Source organism: Felis catus, chromosome B4, assembly GCF_018350175.1.
Source record: "Felis catus isolate Fca126 chromosome B4, F.catus_Fca126_mat1.0, whole genome shotgun sequence".
Classification (NCBI taxonomy): domain Eukaryota; kingdom Metazoa; phylum Chordata; class Mammalia; order Carnivora; family Felidae; genus Felis; species Felis catus.
This window is the reverse complement of record NC_058374.1, coordinates 72,590,191-72,609,560: the sequence shown is the minus strand read 5'-3', so window position 1 is coordinate 72,609,560 and position 19,370 is coordinate 72,590,191. Positions and strand designations below refer to the sequence as shown.

At 39.3% G+C, this 19,370-nt stretch overlaps 1 protein-coding gene across 2 annotated transcripts in view; it reads right to left on the bottom strand.

Moving 5' to 3' along the window:
• Positions 1 to 19,370, bottom strand: part of ANO6 (anoctamin 6) — a 198,322-nt gene that overhangs the window by 33,643 nt on the left and 145,309 nt on the right. For both annotated transcript variants that reach the window (XM_023256976.2, XM_023256977.2), the window contains 4 exons: positions 17,224 to 17,329; positions 12,485 to 12,545; positions 5,562 to 5,704; positions 3,176 to 3,253 (listed from right to left, as the gene is read on the bottom strand). In XM_023256976.2, coding sequence (XP_023112744.1) covers positions 3,176 to 3,253; positions 5,562 to 5,704; positions 12,485 to 12,545; positions 17,224 to 17,329 — 388 coding nt within the window. The remainder of the gene's footprint in view (positions 1 to 3,175; positions 3,254 to 5,561; positions 5,705 to 12,484; positions 12,546 to 17,223; positions 17,330 to 19,370) is intronic.

The following is a 19,370-nucleotide window of genomic DNA, read 5'->3' as shown; positions in this document are numbered from 1 at the left end:
AGAGACCCAGAGAATAAGACTTTGACCCAAATTAAGCAACTAATAAGTGAAAAGAACGGAGTTACTCCAAGACTCTGGAGTCACACTAAACTCTACGTGGCACTGCTTCCTACATGGTTTATGAAATGAATTCTCATTCTTTTCAGAGCTTTTATAAACTTGGTAAGTTTTCATACTTCTTCAGGGTACTTGACAGGTTCAGTACTTCTTCATAGAAGGAAGTCCTTATGAATCTTCATTCTTAAGTTCCTTACAAATCTTTCTGGCTATAACTTCAATATATGCTTATTAGGGAATATTTGAAATTACTCTATAGTGGACACTGGTTGTGTTTGCTGCCCTGAATCTGTTCCCAGACTGACAAGCAGACCCAGATTGTGCTTTGAGAGAATAATCTCTCCTCCATTTTCAGTCCTATGGCTTGGGCTGGATTGACCCCCTCCTCCCCTAGGGTTTACAGGTAGATCCTGATTGGTTTGAGGCAAATAGGTGTCTCATCCTATTGGCCTCAGCAAGTGATTCAAGGATTGAGAAATATCTTAATAAAGTTCAGTGAGATGTGAGGAGAGATCTGCTAGTGTCCATGGGAAAGAGAAGCTTGCTTGTCAATAAAGGAAACTGCTAACAGAGACCTCTCTTGTTTTGAATGGGATGTGAGATCTGGAATCTTGCGGCCATTTTGAGACTATAAGGTAGTGCCTACACCCACCAAGCCAGGAGACCAGTGAACAGAGAATGATGACAGAACAAAACACAGCCCTTGATGTCATCTGGGCTGCAGTATCTATCCTTAATGGAAGTCATACCTCAGACCCGAGATTTTTAGTTACAGGAACCATTTATTGGTTCATTTTGTTGTCATCATTGTTGTTTATACTAACTGGAGATTGATTTTCTGTCACCTATAATTGAAAGACTCCTAACTATAGGGGCACCTGGGTGGCTCAGTTGGTTAAGCACCGGACTCTTGATCTTGGTTGGCCCAGGTCATGATCTCACAGTTTTGTGAGTTCGAGCCTCACATTGGGCTCTGTGCTGACAGTGTGGAATCTGCTTTGGATTCTCTCTCTCCCTCTCTCTCTGCCCCTCCCACACATGCATTCTATCTCAAAATAAATAAACAAACATTAAAATTTTTTTTAAATAAAGGAATAAAAGAAACAGAAAAAATGTATCTACTAACTATATACAGGCATAATTCCTTCAGAACTATGCATTGTTTGCATATTAAAAACTATTTTATGTATTTTCCTTAAACCTATCATAACCATAACATTTTCACATGTTGTCAAATATTTTTATGGACATACTTTCTTATGGCCGCACTATATTCTACTGTATGAAGGATTAGAAGTAGAGTATTTTGGCTCAGATTTTATATATACACAGTAAAACCTTGGTCTGAGAGCATAGTTTGTTCCAGAAACGTGCCTGTAATTCAAAGCACTTGCATATCGAAGCGAATTTCAAGAACCATTGGCTCAGTTGTGATCATGTGATGTTTGGCATCACGTTCTACTCATAATGCAAGACATCCCTCGTTTATCAAGTTAAAGTTAGAAATGTATGCTCATCTTGTGGAACACTTGCAGAACAAGTTACTCGCAGTCCAAGATTTTACTGGCTAATAATGTATATAAATAAATATATATATATATATTGTAATAAATCTGTATGTAACTAATCTTTACTAACTTACCATTTTGAAAGAGTTCCTGATTAAAAATTTTTACATGCTGAATTGTGGATTAAAGCACATGAATATTTTTGACTCTTGATACTTACTGTCATACTGCTAAGAAGGCCAGAAGCAGCTTAAAATTTTCATAGCTTAGGTATGAGAGCAGCTGATGACTGCACTTCATCCTCACAAACACTGAACCTTATCACTTGATAGGTGAAACACTGTATCTCATTTTAGTGTGCACTGATTTAATTAGGATTGAGGCTTGACAGTTGCCAGGTGTTTTTCTTTTGTGAAAGGGTATTCATGTTCTCTGCCTCCTTAGCTCTTGAGATCTTTGGTGCTATCTTACAAGTGATCTGGACTTCTTATGTATTGAATGCAGTAAACCTTTGCCCTATTAGTTAACAACAATTTCTTCTGTCGTTTTAAGCTTAGAACACTTCTGATGTGTGGAAATCTTTAAAGGTTTTTTTTTTTAATGTTTATTTATTTATTTTTTTGAGAGAGAGAGCAAGTGCAAGTGGGAGAGAAGCAGAGAGAGAGGGAGAGAATCAGAAGCAGGCTGTCAGCACAGTGCCTGATATGGGGCTCAAACTCATGGACCATGAGATCATGACCTGAGCCAAAACAGGATGCTTAACTGACTGAGCCACCAAGGTGCCCGGATGTGTGGAAATCTTTAAATATTTTCCTCTGAAACTTCTTCCATTGCTGTTATGTTTAGAAAGTCTTTTTATATCTAGAGATTACATATTCACCAATATTTATTTCTAGTTTATGGTGTTACTTTTTGATTGTTTCTGGAATTACAATATATGTTAATAGTATGGTTTCCATCTTTCTCTCCTAAGTAGCTAACAAGTGTTCTGTCACCATTTATTAAATAATCTTTACTTATCCCACTGATTTATAATGCCTCCCTTGTTGTGTATTGTTAACGATAGGAGGTCCCATATCTGGGCTTCATGTCCTATTTTCTAATTCGGCTATTTTTGAGCCAGTAAAATTCTCGATATATTACTAATTATTATATTACTAATATGACTTTATTAATAATAAACCCCAAATTAATTTCAAAAGTCCTGATAATCTAGGTATATTATCTTTTTATCTACAATAATTTGTTTAAGTCTTCTTTTGTATCTCTCAGTAGCTTTTACATTTTCTCTGATAATTCCTATTATCCTTTTAAGGCTATTCCTAGACATTTTATTTTAGCTATTACTGTTGGAAATTTTTAGAATTCTTAATGCCTCCCATTTGGTCTCTTCACCAGAAAATGGAAAATCCAGAACCATTGATCTGATCTAAACACATGAGGTGGAAGGAACTGAAAGAACCACTGTGAGCAGATAGATATTGAGAGTTGTTCCACATGGTGGCTGAGTGGTTCTCTGGAAACACTTCTATCAGACTACCAGTTTCCAGTGCGCCTTCAGTTTCCAGGATATTTAAAATTAGATATTAAAAAGTCTGTGACTGATTTACCCAGAATAAGACAGCACTTGCACAGAGGGTTATACGGATACATTTTCCCCAGGTAGTGAAGGGCACACGCTCTTCTTCCTAAAAAAAAAAAAAAAAAAAAAAGTTTAGTCAATCAAAGGTATACTCTGGTGAAATGATTTTTGTCCTGATTGGTCTCTAAATCCTAAGCTTAATTTTTGTAAAAATTAGTTTTCAAACAGCCTCCTTACTCATAACTGCATTTTGCTGTTGTTGTTGATTTCAAACATACGCATAACAAGTACGTGCTCATTTTAATGGTTTTTGAAAATGTGAGCATGAACAATGAACCGTTTGTCTGCTGTGATCTCAGCTCAGGAGTCTATCTGACAACGCTAAGCTGTAAACTACATTCCTGAGCTTGTCTCAGATTCTAGAAATGGTGGCAATGACGGCACAGAGCCCACGCAGGACAGTGAGTTCCACGGTGTCTGCAAATACTAGGTACCTACTATGTGTTTCTTGGTTGAGCTTTATATATTGATTTGGCATAGCTATGAATTTTAAGAGTTTCCATAACTCATAAGAATATATTTAATTTTTAAGACGAGATCAGTACTTCTCAAGATTTATCTGGATTGTAAGAGTGGCTATAGTATAATAGTAGCCACAAATACTTACATTTACTCTAGGCCAGGTACTATTCTAAGTAGGTTCTGCACATTAACTCAGTTAATCCTAACCACAACCGCGTGAGGAAGCAACTCTATCAATCCCGTTTTATAGAGGAAGCTATGGCACAGAGAAGTTAAATAATTTGTCGAAGATCATTCGGCTAGTAAGTTGCTGTTTAGATTTGCAGTCTCATTCCCAAGACTTCATTACCACACTACAGCCTAATTGAGTATGCATTAGCAATGGAAGTAAAATGAGGAAAAAAGATAAAGAAAAATGAACCTTCATCTTTAATTTTTTAACAAGCTATGTTTCAACGGAAATTTAACTTATTCGTTGGCAATTTTAAATTACCAAATTGTCTTTCTTCAGCACCTTTTCTGTTGCCAATATTATAAGCTTTTTCTACCCTAGTATTTAAAAGGTGTTTTCAACATCTAATTTTATGTAAGTTTCTGCCTTCATTTCTGAATGTGCTGTCCTTCGACAGCACATGGTTTGACCCCATCCTCTTCCATAGTAAACAGTGAGAACTATACAAAATGGGAATCGCTGGAAGCTTGTTATGTTGTAAAAGACAAACGTCACCTTCTGTTGATAACTGAACCTCATTTTTTTTCCATTTATAAAATGAGGAGGTTGAACTGCTCCCTCCAGTCCCTTTCAGTGTCGGCCTTCTGTAAATCTCTGATTCAATTTATAAAATCTATACTTGGGGACATTTTCAGATGCTCTTGTTAAAAGCATTTTCTTTCCAAGAATTATTCGTACTCAGAACTGACTGTCCTTATGCTGATGACTGCAAGAACAATCAGCTCTAAATTTTCTGTGTTGATGGAAAAGAGCACTAATGCAGATGACTCAAAAATTATCTTTCACTGGCTTTGGAATGTTTCTACCGAGAGGTATAGCTTTGTTTTATTTTTATTTTTGCAGTAGCAGAAGGAATTTACCTTTCCAATTATATAAAATGCCTAGCACAGGCCTAAACATAGTTGGACTTCAACAACTGTTTCCCTTCTTCCTCTAGTCTTTCTACAACTTGAGGATGACAGCCGCACAGTCTCGCGTGCGTCCCAACCAGAAGGTGGAGCAGTGGCTGAGGCTTTAGAGCAGCACAAAGGGTGGCTGGTCTAGGATGAAAAAGGGGCTGTAATAATGAAGGTGCATGTGAAAAACTGAGAATCAACCAAAAAATCCAATGCATCCTTCCCTATACAACGAGCTTGTGGAGTCTGATTTTTCTTTTCTGCATTTTTCACCGGAATGAAAGGACACAAACCAATGCATCTTTTCTTCTACATTTTAAGTCAGGGTCTAATTTTTTCCCCCCACTTTTACTTTAGATTAGGTCAATAAAACCTAATCTAGTAGGTGATACTACGATTTAAAAGAGAAAAACAAGTTACTTTTTTTTTTTTTTAAAGAGGATGCTGATAATTTACTCAACTTGTGGAAACAGACTATAGCCACGGGAAAGGTAACAACAAAGAAGGGTCACATTTATCTCCCATGTCCACTGTTCTAAGCGATACTTCTTTGGCTTGGCTGCACATTAGAATCACCAGGGAAGCTTTAAAAAAATCCCTGTGCCTGGAACACACCCCAGGCCACCAAGTACCATCAGGGCACGCAGTGATGGGTTCCGGGCATCGGTATTTTTTAAGGTACCCAGGTGATTACAATATGCCACCAAAGCTGAGAACTGCTGTAATAAACAGGCTGGAGTGCATCGACCTAAGGTCCACTTTACCTGAGTGATCTCGTTGATCACCACGTGGGTGCACCGGGCCTCATATTCTGGCCGGGCTTGCTCCTCCTGCTGTAACTCAACAGTGTCCCATTCGTACTCCAGTTCTGCCTGGCGCCGCTTCCAAAACTCCAGAAACAAGGTTACTAACAGAGAGAGAAGAGGAGCATGGGGACCGTCAACAAAGCTGTCCTGAATTATTAATCATTGTAATTACCCATAACACTTTTGTACACGGTCAATAAAACCTAATCTAGTAGGTGATACTATGATTTAGAAGAGAAGAACAAGTTACTTTTTTTTTTAAAGATGATGTTGATAATTTACTCAGCTTGTGAAAACAGACTATAGCCACTGGAAAGGTAACAACACCACGATGGTCAGAAGGCACGTGAGTGTGTCTAACGCTAGAACATCTGCTACCAGCATGCTGTTGCCAACTAAAAAACACAAATAACTGCCATAATTCAAAAACAGTTTATGGTCCATCCATCCTTCAGCCTGTTCTTCCCTACATCCCTTTCCCTCTCTTCTTTCCTAAGAGCCTGGTGGGGGGGAAACTTTAGTAGTCCCTAAATCTCTATTTACCACCACCCAAGCCACCCCGGATTAAAACAATATTCTTAAATATGCAAAAAATGATGCTTTTCTCAATCTTGTGTGAAATATGAAATAATTTTTAGAACTCTTTACTATCTTTTAAGACCTGAAACTTAAAATACTAAATAAAAACAACATTAAATGTTGATTGAAAATACAGTTTCAGGGTAAATCCCATAGACCCTTCTTTCTTTTTTATAAAATTTTTTTAAATGTTTATTCTTTGAGAGAGAGAGAGAGAGAGAGAGAGAGAGAGAGAGAGAGAGAGAGAGAGAAACAGGGGAGGGGCAGAGAGAGAGGGAGACACAGAATCAGAAGCAGGTTCCAGGCTCTCAGCTGTTAGCACAGAGCCCGATGCAGGGCTCGAACTCATGAACCATGAGATCATGACCTGAGCCGAAGTCAAGACACTCAACCGACTGAGCCACCCAGGTGTCCTTCTTTCAATCAGACTGGTACCCCTAAGCTCTTCCTATATAGAAATACTGGATTTACCACTGTTCCACACACAAGTATTTTTATGTGTGGAGAATAAAGAGAAATAAGACACAAGCTGTGCTTCAAGGAGCTCCTAGGTGTGTAGGAATGATGGTGAAATGATAGTTATCAGAGACTAGCAGGGCGGGGGGGGGGGGGGGTCAGGATAAAAACACAGGTGGCTCTGGGTGAGTGACCAACGAGTAGCCGAGGCTCTCCCAGAGAAGGGGCCACTACAGCCACTCTGAGATGACCGACTTGGATTCGATCAGGTGAAGGTTGGATATTAAAGTCATCTCCCCTGGGAGCTGTGCATACACAGGCAAGGAAGCCAGAGACTCAGATACTTTCCAGAAACTGCAAATATCCCGGAAGTGAGTGCAAGGTATAATGAGGAAGGTTGGGGCAGCCAGTGGAGAGATCGCCGGGGCACATCACAAAGGAGTCTATGACTTGAAAGAAGTTCAGGTTGTAACTTAAAGGAAGAGGGGATATTGCAGGTGGTCTGGAGACTAGAGGCAGGGAGACCTGATTGCTTAGGTGGGGAGGTGAGAGAAGACAGCACATTTGGCAGGAAGAATGGTTGGAAAAATGCAGGTATGTAAAGGGAAGGAAGAGGTCTAGGATGCCAGCCATGTTTCTGGCTTGGGCAATGTCCTAAATTCTAGTGCCATACCCCACAATGTGAAGGGCTATAAGAGGAGTGAGTCCAAGAAGGCAACAGGTTTGGTTCTAACCAGGTGCCTCTGGGCCACAGAAAAGATGTCTAGTAGGTATGTAAAAGTCTACAACTTAGGAGAAAGACCTAAGATATGCCAGGAACTTTTTTTTTTTTTTAATTTTATTTATTTTGAAAGAGAGAGAACGTGAGCAGGGAGAGGGAGAGGGAGAGAGAGAGACTCCTAAGCAGACTCCACACTGTCAGCACAGAGCCTGATGAAGGACTCAAACTCACGAACCATGGGATCATGACTTTAGCTGAAATCAAGAGTCAGATGCTTAACTGACTGAGCCACCCAGGTGCCCCTGAACCGGATACTTTTTATAGTAGTAACTGAGGCCAGGCATGGATGAGATCACTAAATGAGGTGTAGAGGGGTGGGTCTCATCCTGGCTGCACATGAGAAGTACTTGGGAGCTTTAAAAAAACAACAGTGAGCCTAGGCACCATCCCTGAGTTTCTGATTATATTGGACTAGAATAGGGGCATGAACACTGTGTTTTGTTTTGTCTCAAAGGTCTAACATCAGTCAGAGTTGAGAATCGCCAGAGTGGAGAGCAGAGAGAAGCTGGCCTGACATCCTGCAGATCTCAGGTGGGCAGCCAGAGATAACGAAGGAGGCCCTGGGAAGTGGCTGCTAGTGGCATGAACTGAGCACTCCCCAGTGGTGAAGACAACCGAAATCGGGAAAGCACTCACCTCCCAGCGGTGTTTGTTTTAACTTTACCAATTTTCCAGTACGATGAGTGAGAGTAGAAATAACCCAGATGTTGGAATCAAGTTCAAATTCTGGTTCTGACAATTATCAGATGTGTGACTCCTGGTCAAAATGTTCCAACTTTCTGAGCCCCCCCCCCTTCCCTTTCTGTAAAATGGGAGGGGGGCAAGAAGACCTACCTCACAGGGCTGTTATGAACTTAATGACATAGGTAAAAGCCCTCACACCCCTCTACGGTAACTATCACTCTCCTCATTTTAGACACAAAGAGAGAGAGGCACAGAAAGGTTAAAATACTTGCCCGAGGTTACAGTTTTGGAGGCAGGAATCAAACCCAGGCATTCTTGGCTCCAGAACCCAAGCTCTGCTTCTTCACCATGTGGTATTGCCTCAAGCTGCCTGCTCCTTAGCTAGGCGGGACATTGGAGGGTGAAGTCTACAAAACCCTTGGGCATTAGTTCTCAGGGTCCATGGAGACATTGTTAACGTATAATAACCACTCAAGGTTTTAGACTGCTCATGGGCCACAGCACTGCCGATGCACATTGCTGGGGAGCCCAAAGCACCAGGGCCTCGGGTGACTGTGCATGATGTCAGAAAGGAATTTCCTGTCCTGTGTCTTTGGATCGCTCTTCCTCTGGTGGGGAGCACTGCACTTATGTTCTCTGGCAAACCACACACCATGAGGCACTTATTGATTAGAGAGACACAGGGCTCTTACATCGACATGTAATGGAGAAGAGGGAAGGCTGCCTAGGACCTTGGGAAGCAAGAACAGCTTGTCCTCTTAATCAAGGTATTACTACATCTAAAGAAAGTATGCATCACATGAAGAAGAGAGCCATATACAGCACTGGTGGTGCCATCCAGCGGTGTCCAAGGACAAGGGGTACACTGTAGCACGTGGTAGTGTTCTAGTCACTAGACGTTTACTGCTGGAGAGCAGGGATATTTTATGAGGCCTTGAAATGAGTTAGACCTCTTTACTCACAAAGGTATTAAGATAGATGAGCTTTGCTCAGCCTCTATTCCAACTTCCTAACTAAGACTAGATTAAAAACCACATGGCTTCAGGGGCGCCTGGGTGGCTCAGTCAGTTGAGCGTCCGACTTCAGCTCAGGTCACGATCTCGCGGTCCGTGAGTTCGAGCCCCGCGTCGGGCTCTGGGCTGATGGCTCAGAGCCTGGAGCCTGCTTCCATTCTGTGTCTCCCCCTCTCTCTGCCCCTCCCCCGTTCATGCTCTGTCTCTCTCTGTCTCAAAAATAAATAAAACGTTAAAAAAAAAATTAAAAAAAAAAAACCCACATGGCTTCAGACTTTCTTGCAGCTGGGGTTCCTGATATGATTTTATAAAATGCCCATCAGATGCATTTATGTGTCACTTAAATCCGAAACGGAGTTGAATGGAGGCAGAGATGGCTGCAGGAGCGGCATTATTGTGCTGGTGTGGATGCAGTGGGAACAGTAGAGTGAGTTCTCGAACTAACTGGCTATAGCTGTTTCCTGATCCCCAAGTGTAGCAGGTTAGGATAATGCCTTCCTGACTCCCCAGCCCCCCAATAAGCCAAGTGTCTGGTGTTTTTCTGGACATCACTAGGCCCAGCCCAAGACTCCAAGGTGAAAATTAAAAACTACAGCCATGCAGCCATGCAGCCAAGAGCCTGGAGCCAGGGAGAATCCAATGGAAGGAGGTAAGGGGCAATAAGGAATGAGGAGGAGCGGATATGTTAGCAACTGGTACTTCCGCCATGGGTTTAGGACTCCAAGTCAGTATGAACGGGTGGGCTGGCTTGGCCTAAAAGGGTGGACGTTTTTCAGGTAAGTATATGGTTGGGGCTACATTTACTACAAAAGGCTTACAGCCCTCAACTTTTAGAATTCTGAGGGAGCCAAAACTACTAACAATACTCTAATAGACCTGGGCACACAAGAGATGCTAGAGGAATATGAATGGTAGTGATATAAAAGACTTCACATGGTCCTCCTGCCTCTTTGGTTCTGCAATTTCTGATTTCCTGTAACAAGGTTCACAGCAGTGGTTATCATAAGGGCAGAGGTAACAGGAAAAGCAATATGATACACTTTAAAAATAAAGACTTCATCATACATACATATCCTTAAAGATGCACATATGCTGCTACAAGCAGTGTTGAAATGTTTTCTGCATCCTAAAATCTGATGAAATAAAGTCAGCTGAATATGCTTAAGTCAGTTCTACAAACATGGTGGAGTTGATGGTCACAGAAAGCAAAGTCAGCTAGGAAATTTGAGGTTTATCTTTGCAGTGCCAAGATTAATTTATAAATTTTTGCTTTATTTACAATGTATTTCTAAATTAGGGCTGTCAACATGCATTAGGATATCTATGGAGTTCAACAGATGTGTCAGAATTTTATACTTTACAAATCAGTGCTGGTTTGTTAAAAGGACCATCACCCAGGTGTTCGGTACCTCTGCTCTTACTAGGGGGAGGATAAAAGTGACATATTTAAAAAAACTTATTTTTTTAGCATTTATTTATTTTTGAGAGAGAGGGAGAGAGAGACAGAGCATGAGCAGGGAGAGGCTGAGAGACTGAGACACAGAGTCTGAAGCAGGCTCCAGGCTCCGAGCTGCCAGCATAGAGCCTGACGCACGGCTCCAACTCACAGACCACGAGATCATGACCTGAGCCGAAGTCAGACGCTTAACCAACTGAGCCATCCAGGTGCCCCAAAAGAAATATATTTTACAATGGAGGGGTAAAGAGGATCTTAATGCACAAATTTGATCTTTATTTTATGTGTCAAATATTAGCTAGTGTTTGGTCTGTAGCCAAAACATAGGTAAATGTCTGCAGGACAATAACTTTGTAGGTAAGTTTGGCCATCTTATAGTTTACTTTCCCCAGGAGCGGCAACTAATCTGTAAACAGTGCCCGGAACTATTGGATCATCTGTTCTGGGATCCATTTGGTGACTTCTAATAGGCATAACCACTGTGAAAGCGAAACGCTCTCGAGGACACTGAGGAAGAACTGTTTCGTGAGCTGCATGTGTTCATGTGTCGTCTTCTCAAGACTAAGAGACCCGAGTCATGTTCCTCTCCCAGCTATCTATATAACCTGAGCTCTAGCTCCCCCTTGACTTACACAAAACTGGAAGCACATTTGTCTGTGAAATGGAATTTTTTTCTTCTATGGTAGAACATTTATGTCAATTAAACATTTAAATGTCTGCATTTAAAGAAAATGGTAATTGCCTCATTATATTAATGATGCTATTCAAAGTAAATAATACAACTATAGTGTTAAAGCACCTACAGAAGAATTATATTCTTTAGGACTATATTTATTAAATAGTTTATTATTATTATTTACTATTATAATAGTAACATATACTTATTAAATACTCACTCATATAAAAGAGTATAAAGAAGAAAGCTTACCTGTAATCTCTGTGTTGTGGCTTCCCCCAAAACCCCAACCCCATGAAAGTCAGGGTGGATCACAGCTATGGGGACTATTACAATAATAGCTCCCAATGAACCATGTCTCCCTGTATCCAAGTCCTTGGACAGTCAGTCCTCTGAACTCCTCACATTTTTGTTGGCTTGGCCATGACCTACTTTGGCTGATGGGACATTCACAAACTGGATGCAACAACAGACTCAAAAAATGTCTATGTATTGGGGTTTGCCCTCTCTTGCTTCTCTTTGGAACCCTAAAACCACCATGTGAAGAACCCTCACTGGAGGATGAGACACCATGTAGATCAAGACTAGCCAGCCCAGCTGAGCCCCATAGACCAAACCAGACTGGCAACTGCCAGACCATCTACCCCAGCAGAGCTGCTAGCTTACTGCAGATATCAGCTGAGCCAGCATGTGACTGGAGAACATCCCAGCTGACGTAGAGAATCATGAGAAATAATAAATGCGTGTTTTAAGTAACCATATTTTCAAGCAGTTTTTTATGCAGTAATTCATACATTGGTCTTTAGAGTTGTTTTTTTTTTTTTTTAATTTTTTTTTAACATTTATTTATTTTTGAGACAGAAAGAGACAGAGCATGAACGGGGAAGGGGCAGAGAGAGAGGGAGACACAGAATCGGAAGCAGGCTCCAGGCTCTGAGCCATCAGCCCAGAGCCCGACGCGGGGCTCGAACTCACGGGCCGTGAGATCGTGACCTGAGCTGAAGTCGGACGCTCAACCAATTGCGCCACCCAGGCGCCCCACGGTCTTTAGAGTTGTAAATGGAGCTCTAAGGGAGCTGAAGCTTGGGGAATCCAAGGTCCTAAAAGTAGGTTACTTTGATAGCTTATATAAAACTGTGAAATGCTATGAAATTAGATGCCTATATGATCTCAGGTTTGTTTTTTTTAATGTTAAGATGTAAAAGTAAACTGGAAAAAAAAAGGAAAATAACTTACCCCATACTCCCATAAATACTGCAAACACTAGGGTTCCAAAACTGTCAAAGATGCACAATTTCTGGAAAATACAATAACGACATATAAATTAATCATGTTTTCTACTCACTAGAATTCAGCAAATATGTAATGCTTTGTGTATTCTCTAGTCTGAATTTCTTTTAAAGCAGATACTACTATACACTTACAGATGGGATTTCTTATTGTTTTAAGAGCAAACAGCCTTTGCCGCATTTATCACAGTGCATTTTCCAATGGAATCTTTCCCCATCATGATAAAGAAATTGGCATAGCTGCTAAGATTCCACTTCATTTAAAGTCTCTATCAGACTTCTGAATAATGGCCTCTCCCGATAAGCTGTCATAGTGAACTTGAAGTAGCATAGCTCTAAAAATACATTGAACTCAAAGCAACTTTTAGATTTACAATTTGCATCTTATCATCATCTCATCCTGGTCAGAGGGTAAGTTACTGAATTCTTGCTTTTCTTGTTGAGAAAAGCACACTGCTGGGGTTTATTCTGAGACAGCTCTGCCCAAGGACAGCTCTGCTTCCCCAAACCCAATTATGGCTTTCTACCATCAATGACAGAGGTTTCCATTAGATTAAGGATGCACAGGGGCTTTTGCTGACATTACAGTGGGTACAACAACCATGAATGAATAGATACACCTACACAAAGAAGGCTTTATTCACTCATTCTGCTAAATTTCTTTTTTTTTCCTTTTTTTGCTAGTATTTAAATACTCCCTATATGGATTATTGGAAAATCCTTCAATTAGTTACTAATTTTTCACTAGTGAACATTTTTACATCTCCTAAAAACTCTCTATATAAAGTATAAATGTACTGGAAAAAGTGGCAAATGTGCAGAATGTCAACTTTACAATAGATCATAGAGTAAAGAAGACTGCATAGAAAATGAAGCTATCGGGGCGCCTGGGTGGCGCAGTCGGTTAAGCATCCGACTTCAGCCAGGTCACGATCTCGCGGTCTGTGAGTTCGAGCCCCGCGTCAGGCTCTGGGCTGATGGCTCAGAGCCTGGAGCCTGTTTCTGATTCTGTGTCTCCCTCTCTCTCTGCCCCTCCCCCGTTCATGCTCTGTCTCTCTCTGTCCCAAAAATAAATAAACGTTGAAAAAAAAATTAAAAAAAAAAATGAAGCTATGGGATGAAAAAAAAAAAAACCAAAAACCCAAACTCTTCAATTGCCAAAGAAAATTCAAAGTTGCTTCTAAGGAAAACTCTAAGTAACTTTTTTGGTTGCCCTTTATATAATGATGTCAAGTGGGTAAATGTTCATCTATGTCAAAATATTATGTTATTTTCAAAAGAATATCCACCTAACCATCATCTTGTACGTGTGTTTTCCAAAGCATACAAATGCCCAATACTCTATCTGGACCCTGAGCAGAAAGCATAATCCTGGACTGTCTGTTACCCAATGGTTCCTCCCAAAAATCAGCTCAAGGAAGACAGAATTATAAAAGAGTGGCCATTTGGGGAACACCCCTCTCTGCCTATTCTCCTCGTCCTGGCATTCCATGACAGACCAGTATTTCAAATCTTTCAGTTTTGACTCTTATGGAACCAAAACTGTCATTTAATGTTATGCCTTACCCCTCAGCGAAAATTATTATAAGAAAAATCTTATGCAAAACTATTCTGTGTGTTATAGGGCTATTACTGCAGATTCTGTTAAACCCTACTCTTCTAGGAATCATTGCAAGCTTCTCTCTATCTGATACCTCCCTACTTGCCTTGACACCTCTAACTACCTACTCCAGAAAGAAAAAATCCTACCTGTGAATTCTTTGTCCTAGTATGCTAAGAAAAAGCCAGTGGAAGCTTATTTGTCAGTGAGAGAAGAAAAAAAGAAAAGAAAAGAAAAGAAAAAAAGAAAAGAAAAGAAAAGAAAAGAAAAGAAAAGAAAAGAAAGAGAAAGAAAGAAAGAAAGAAAGAAAGAAAGAAAGAAAGAAAAGAAAGAGAAAGAGAAAGAAAAGAAAAGAAAAGAAAAGAAAGAGAAAGAAAGAAAGAAAGAAAGAAAGAAAGAAAGAAAGAAAGAAAAGAAAGAGAAAGAGAAAGAGATAGAGAAAGAAAAGAAAAGAAAAGAAAGAGAAAGAAAGAAAGAAAGAAAGAAAAGAAAGAGAAAGAGAAAGAGAAAGAGAAAGAGAAAGAGAAAGAAAAGAAAAGAAAAGAAAAGAAAAGAAAAGAAAAGAAAAGAAAAGAAAAGAAAAGAAAAGAAAAGCAGCAGCAAGAAAAAGCTGGTTTATGGCTTATGCCGATTTCACTCCAGTCGCCCAGCTCAAGACAAGAGATGTGCTTTGTACTGTTACGAGAGGGAATTAGGTGGGCTGCATTAAGTTACCATTTTTTGCCATATTTGTGAGGATCAAGGACCCAGCAGAAAAAATAAGATGACTGGCCTCTCCATTTGCCCCATAGGCAGGAATCAGAGGAGAAGGTAAGCAAGGGGCCTTCTCGGCAAAAAGTTTAGCTTAGCTTACTTGCCAGCATGGCACAGAGAAGGAAAGCTGTGTTGAGTAGCCCCAGTCAGCACACTGCTTAAGTCACATGGAAGAGGGCAGGGAAGAGATGGTTACAAAATGCAGGGCATGACCATTTTAAGCAGAAGAACCAACGAAAATCTAGAAAAGTGACCATTTGTTATGCTTTCTTCCTGCTAAGGAACAAAATCAAAATTTTATAACTGTATTTTATAAAAAAATATTTTAAGTTACATTTCCCTTTTATCTTGCCAGCCAAAAAGCTAAGAGCCTTATTGAATGCTCAATCACAAAAACAACATTAATCTTGATTACTTCCGTAACTTTTCCCTCACTTTCTTGATCCTAATTTCCTTTTTCTAATCTATTAACCCTTTTAGCATTCATGTTAATTAGTGAATACTCCAGCTCTTTCCAAAAGAAAGAGGTAGAAATTGTATGAATGATGAGATAGATGATTGAATCAGCCAACAGAGAAGCATGAAAAGCTCCTCTTTTCTTCTCCTTTTTAACAATTTAAAAATGTAATCCTTTTAACTCATATTCTTTTATGTGTTTCCTTCCCTTTGTAAGTCACTCTAACAAGACTCAAAGGATTCTTCAGGAAATTGGGATAGAATGAAAGATTCATTTTTTCCAAAACAATGGAAAAAACTGTGCACAGGGACAGATTTGAAAGTCATGTCCTTAATTAAGGATGGGTTGGTGGAAAAGAAGAACTGAGAAAAGAGATGGGGGTGTGGTGAGTGAAAGAGAATTTCTTAAGGAAAATGGAATTTCCAATTGTACTCTGTGGAGTATAGTTAGCTTCTGGTATTATCACTGGCATTTGCCTTAAATCCAGTGTCCAAGGATATGCACTAACTAGTGACCTTTATGAGTCAACATCGCCAGAAGGCACCTTCCCTCCTGCTACCTTTAAGTCTTACTTTGTGTGATCTAGGGCAGATTTTTATAGTCTAGACTTGCATTGGTTTCTAGGGGAGAGGCACTGAAATCTGTTTTAATTTCTAAGTTAAGTGTAAAAATCCATGTGTCGACAATACCCTGCAATCATCTTAATTAAGTAGCAGAACATTTTTTTCAAACATAGCACTCAATTTGTGAGTGAAGTGGTTGGTACTACCATCAGCTGGTGAAGAACACAGTAATGGCAAGAAACGCAGATTTGCTGTCAATTTCTGGCTTTGTCATCTGCTAGGTAGGTAACTTGAGCAAATCATTTAATCTCTCAGATCCTCAGTGTTTTAATCTGTAAAATGGATGTAATAACTGTTCTGCCTATTTCACAGGGTTACTGTGTCAAAAGTGATAACATAAAAAAGTGATCATATAAGTTCAAGAATTTTGTAAAATATAAAATTTAAAGTGACATTATAATAGGAACATATTTAGTTACAATAAGACTTAGATGGAGTAGGTCAGAATATTTTAACATCATTTAAAGATTCCTAAGCTTTCATGGTGGAACAAGGGGATAGAGAAAAGATCACAACATGGGAGAACAGTAGGTCAAAGTTGTCAGGAAAATTCTCCAAAGCAAGATGACCATCTTTCTTCCCAGCTAGCGTTTCAGGCATGCCTTTCCTTAAGCTACCTCCAGTCTCAATACTTGTCCTAAGCCTCTTGGATTTTAAGAAGTCCTATAGCTCAAGATCATCTGCATGCTTAAGGGAACCATTTGCGTTTTGTGGGAATGTTTTGGGACAAAGTGAATATCTGTTCTCATTTATATACAAAGTCTTTCTTACGCATATTCATAGATAAGGCCTAAATCTGATAAGCAGGTTTAAAAACAAAACAAAACAAAAAAACAAGCTAGTTTCAGTACATTTTGAAAGTGGGAAAACACTAGTACAAATTTCAGGTTTCTACTTATTTGAATTAAGGAAGATACTTACAATAAGTAAACCTATGAAACAGTACTCATGAGATAAGGTGGGTTTGAGGTTTCTGCTTTGATTACTTCAAATACTCTAACAGTTTCAATGCCACAGCTCCTCACTGACCTGCCTGAAGATTTTAGATAAGGCTTTTAATCTCAATTTACTATTTGTAAAAGAGGAATAAACACATGCATTACATATCTACCTTTCAGAATGTTTGGAGGTTTAGTTGAATATCACCTTTCTGAATTTCACAGAGAAATAAAATAATTCCAGACCATGCTAAAATTATTAGAAGAAAAAAAAATCTTTCATTAGTTACAAATGTTTGGAATAACAAAAATTACCTTTGAGGACTCGCAAGTAATATTGAGTTTCCAGAATGGACAAAGCCTATCACACTGAGGACACATGATGATCTTGCCACCAATATCAGGATGACAAACTTCTTTGCTAAAGAAAAGAGAAAAATAAAAATTTTAAAAATGTTAATAAATATGACTTCCTTTCTAGCAGCATAAAATCAAACATCCATTTGTGATAAGAAAACTAAATTCTCATAAAACTAGGAAAAGAATTGAACTTCATTAATCTAATAAAGGCTGCTACATAAAACCTATAAAAAAAACCATTATACTTAATGGTAAAATGCTAAAAGTATTTCCTTTAGATCAGGATGAAGTGTCCCGTTATCACTACTTCTTTTCAGTTAGGGTCTTGCCAGCACAGTAAGTCAAGAAAACCAAAGACAAGATGCTGGACACAGAATCGGTATTCAAAATATACATAGGGCCAGTAAAAGGAATTATGCCCCTAGAGATCTGCAGCAATAAGGACTTAATCGTTTTAAATACCATCTTTAAACAGCTTAAAAAAATAAAGAGCCTAGGAATAAATCAAATTCCAGATGTATAAGATTTATAGGGGGAAATGATAAAACTGTTCTGAACAAGTGAAGAAGATCTATATAAATGGACACATCATCATGTTCATAATTTGGAAGACTCAATATCTGAAGATGTTATTCGTCCCCCATTTGAGCCATAAATTCAATAGAAGGGCAAAAGGCTCAGAACAGTCAAGACATTCCTAATGAACAAAGCGCTACTGACATAAGTTAAGAAAAGCTGAGCAAGAAAAAAAAAATAGAATTCATAAACAATCTTCTACATATTCAGAAACTGACTTAGGGCAAGGCTGGTCCAGCAAACCAGTAAGGTGAGAAGTGACATTTCCACAAATGGGGCTGCTGCAATCCAATATCTATATGGAAAAATGTGAAACTGAACTCCTAAATCCTATCACATATGAATCAACTCCAAGTAGAAAACAGGAATGTAGCAGTAGGAACTTGTTAAAAAAAAAAAAAAAAAAAAAAAAAGGAGTTGGGGTAAGAAATTTCACTAATGAGAAACCAAAAAGTATAAATCATAAAGGAAAATACTGATATATTCAAAGTCGTGATAGGTTTAAAGTCGTGTAAAAGTGAGAATTTCATTAAAAGACCGTTAATGGATAATGGATGAGAAGAAAAAAACAGCCACAAACTGGTAGAAGTTTTGCAACACATAAAAATGACAAAGGACTCTTCACTAGAGTATTTAAATAATTCCTACAAATAAGAAAAAAAACTAACAAGCTTACAACAGGTTGTAAATCACTCCCCTTAGGAGAAGTCATTAAGATGGACTCCTATGTGAATGGGACTGGAGTTGCAGAATTTGGTAGCCTTGCAAATAACTCAGTTAAAAACAAATGGGCAGGGAAAACACTTCTAGGATATCTGAATAAAGATCTTGGAAAAAACCTGCTCCTTCATAAACACAATGAGAACACTGGCAAAATTTGTCAAAAGTAACCTCTGCAGAACTCTGGAAATTAAACAAGGGCTTACAGAAATCTGAGGAGTAAAAACAGCTAAATCTCCATAAAAATAGTGAGCTTTGTCAGCTTTTTATTTGACCTATCCCCATCCCCATATCCTTGGCCTAACAGTGGTGTTATTAGACAATAGCCCCATGACCATGGTAGCATAGCAGCCACTGAAGGAGGCAGAAGTGATCTGAAGCTACCAAAAACCCATCCCCAGAGAACTGTCACTATTTGATGAGTCTGGAAGCTCCCTGGAAAAACTCCATTCTCAGGATTTGTCATTTTTGACCTGTCTCAGAGCTCCTACTGGGCCAGCAATCCTATCCCCAGAGGGCCTGTTGAAAGCATTAGCAGAAATTATTTAACATTACAGCTGCCCAAGACAGCAACACCAGTAAGGGCTAACAAGGTGCCCACCAAAAAACCTAAAAGGAAAAATTGGGAAATGAGGTATCCATGGGAGATTTAAAAAAGTTCTAACAAATTCCTAGGACTGTAGAAAGCCATGTGCACATGTAGGACCGTGCAGGTGGCCAGGAAAGACCTGAGAAAACCTTAATCCCTCCTCTCTGGTTGGCTTTGAGGTTCTGCATAAGCAGGAAATAAAGGCTAAGGAAGAAGT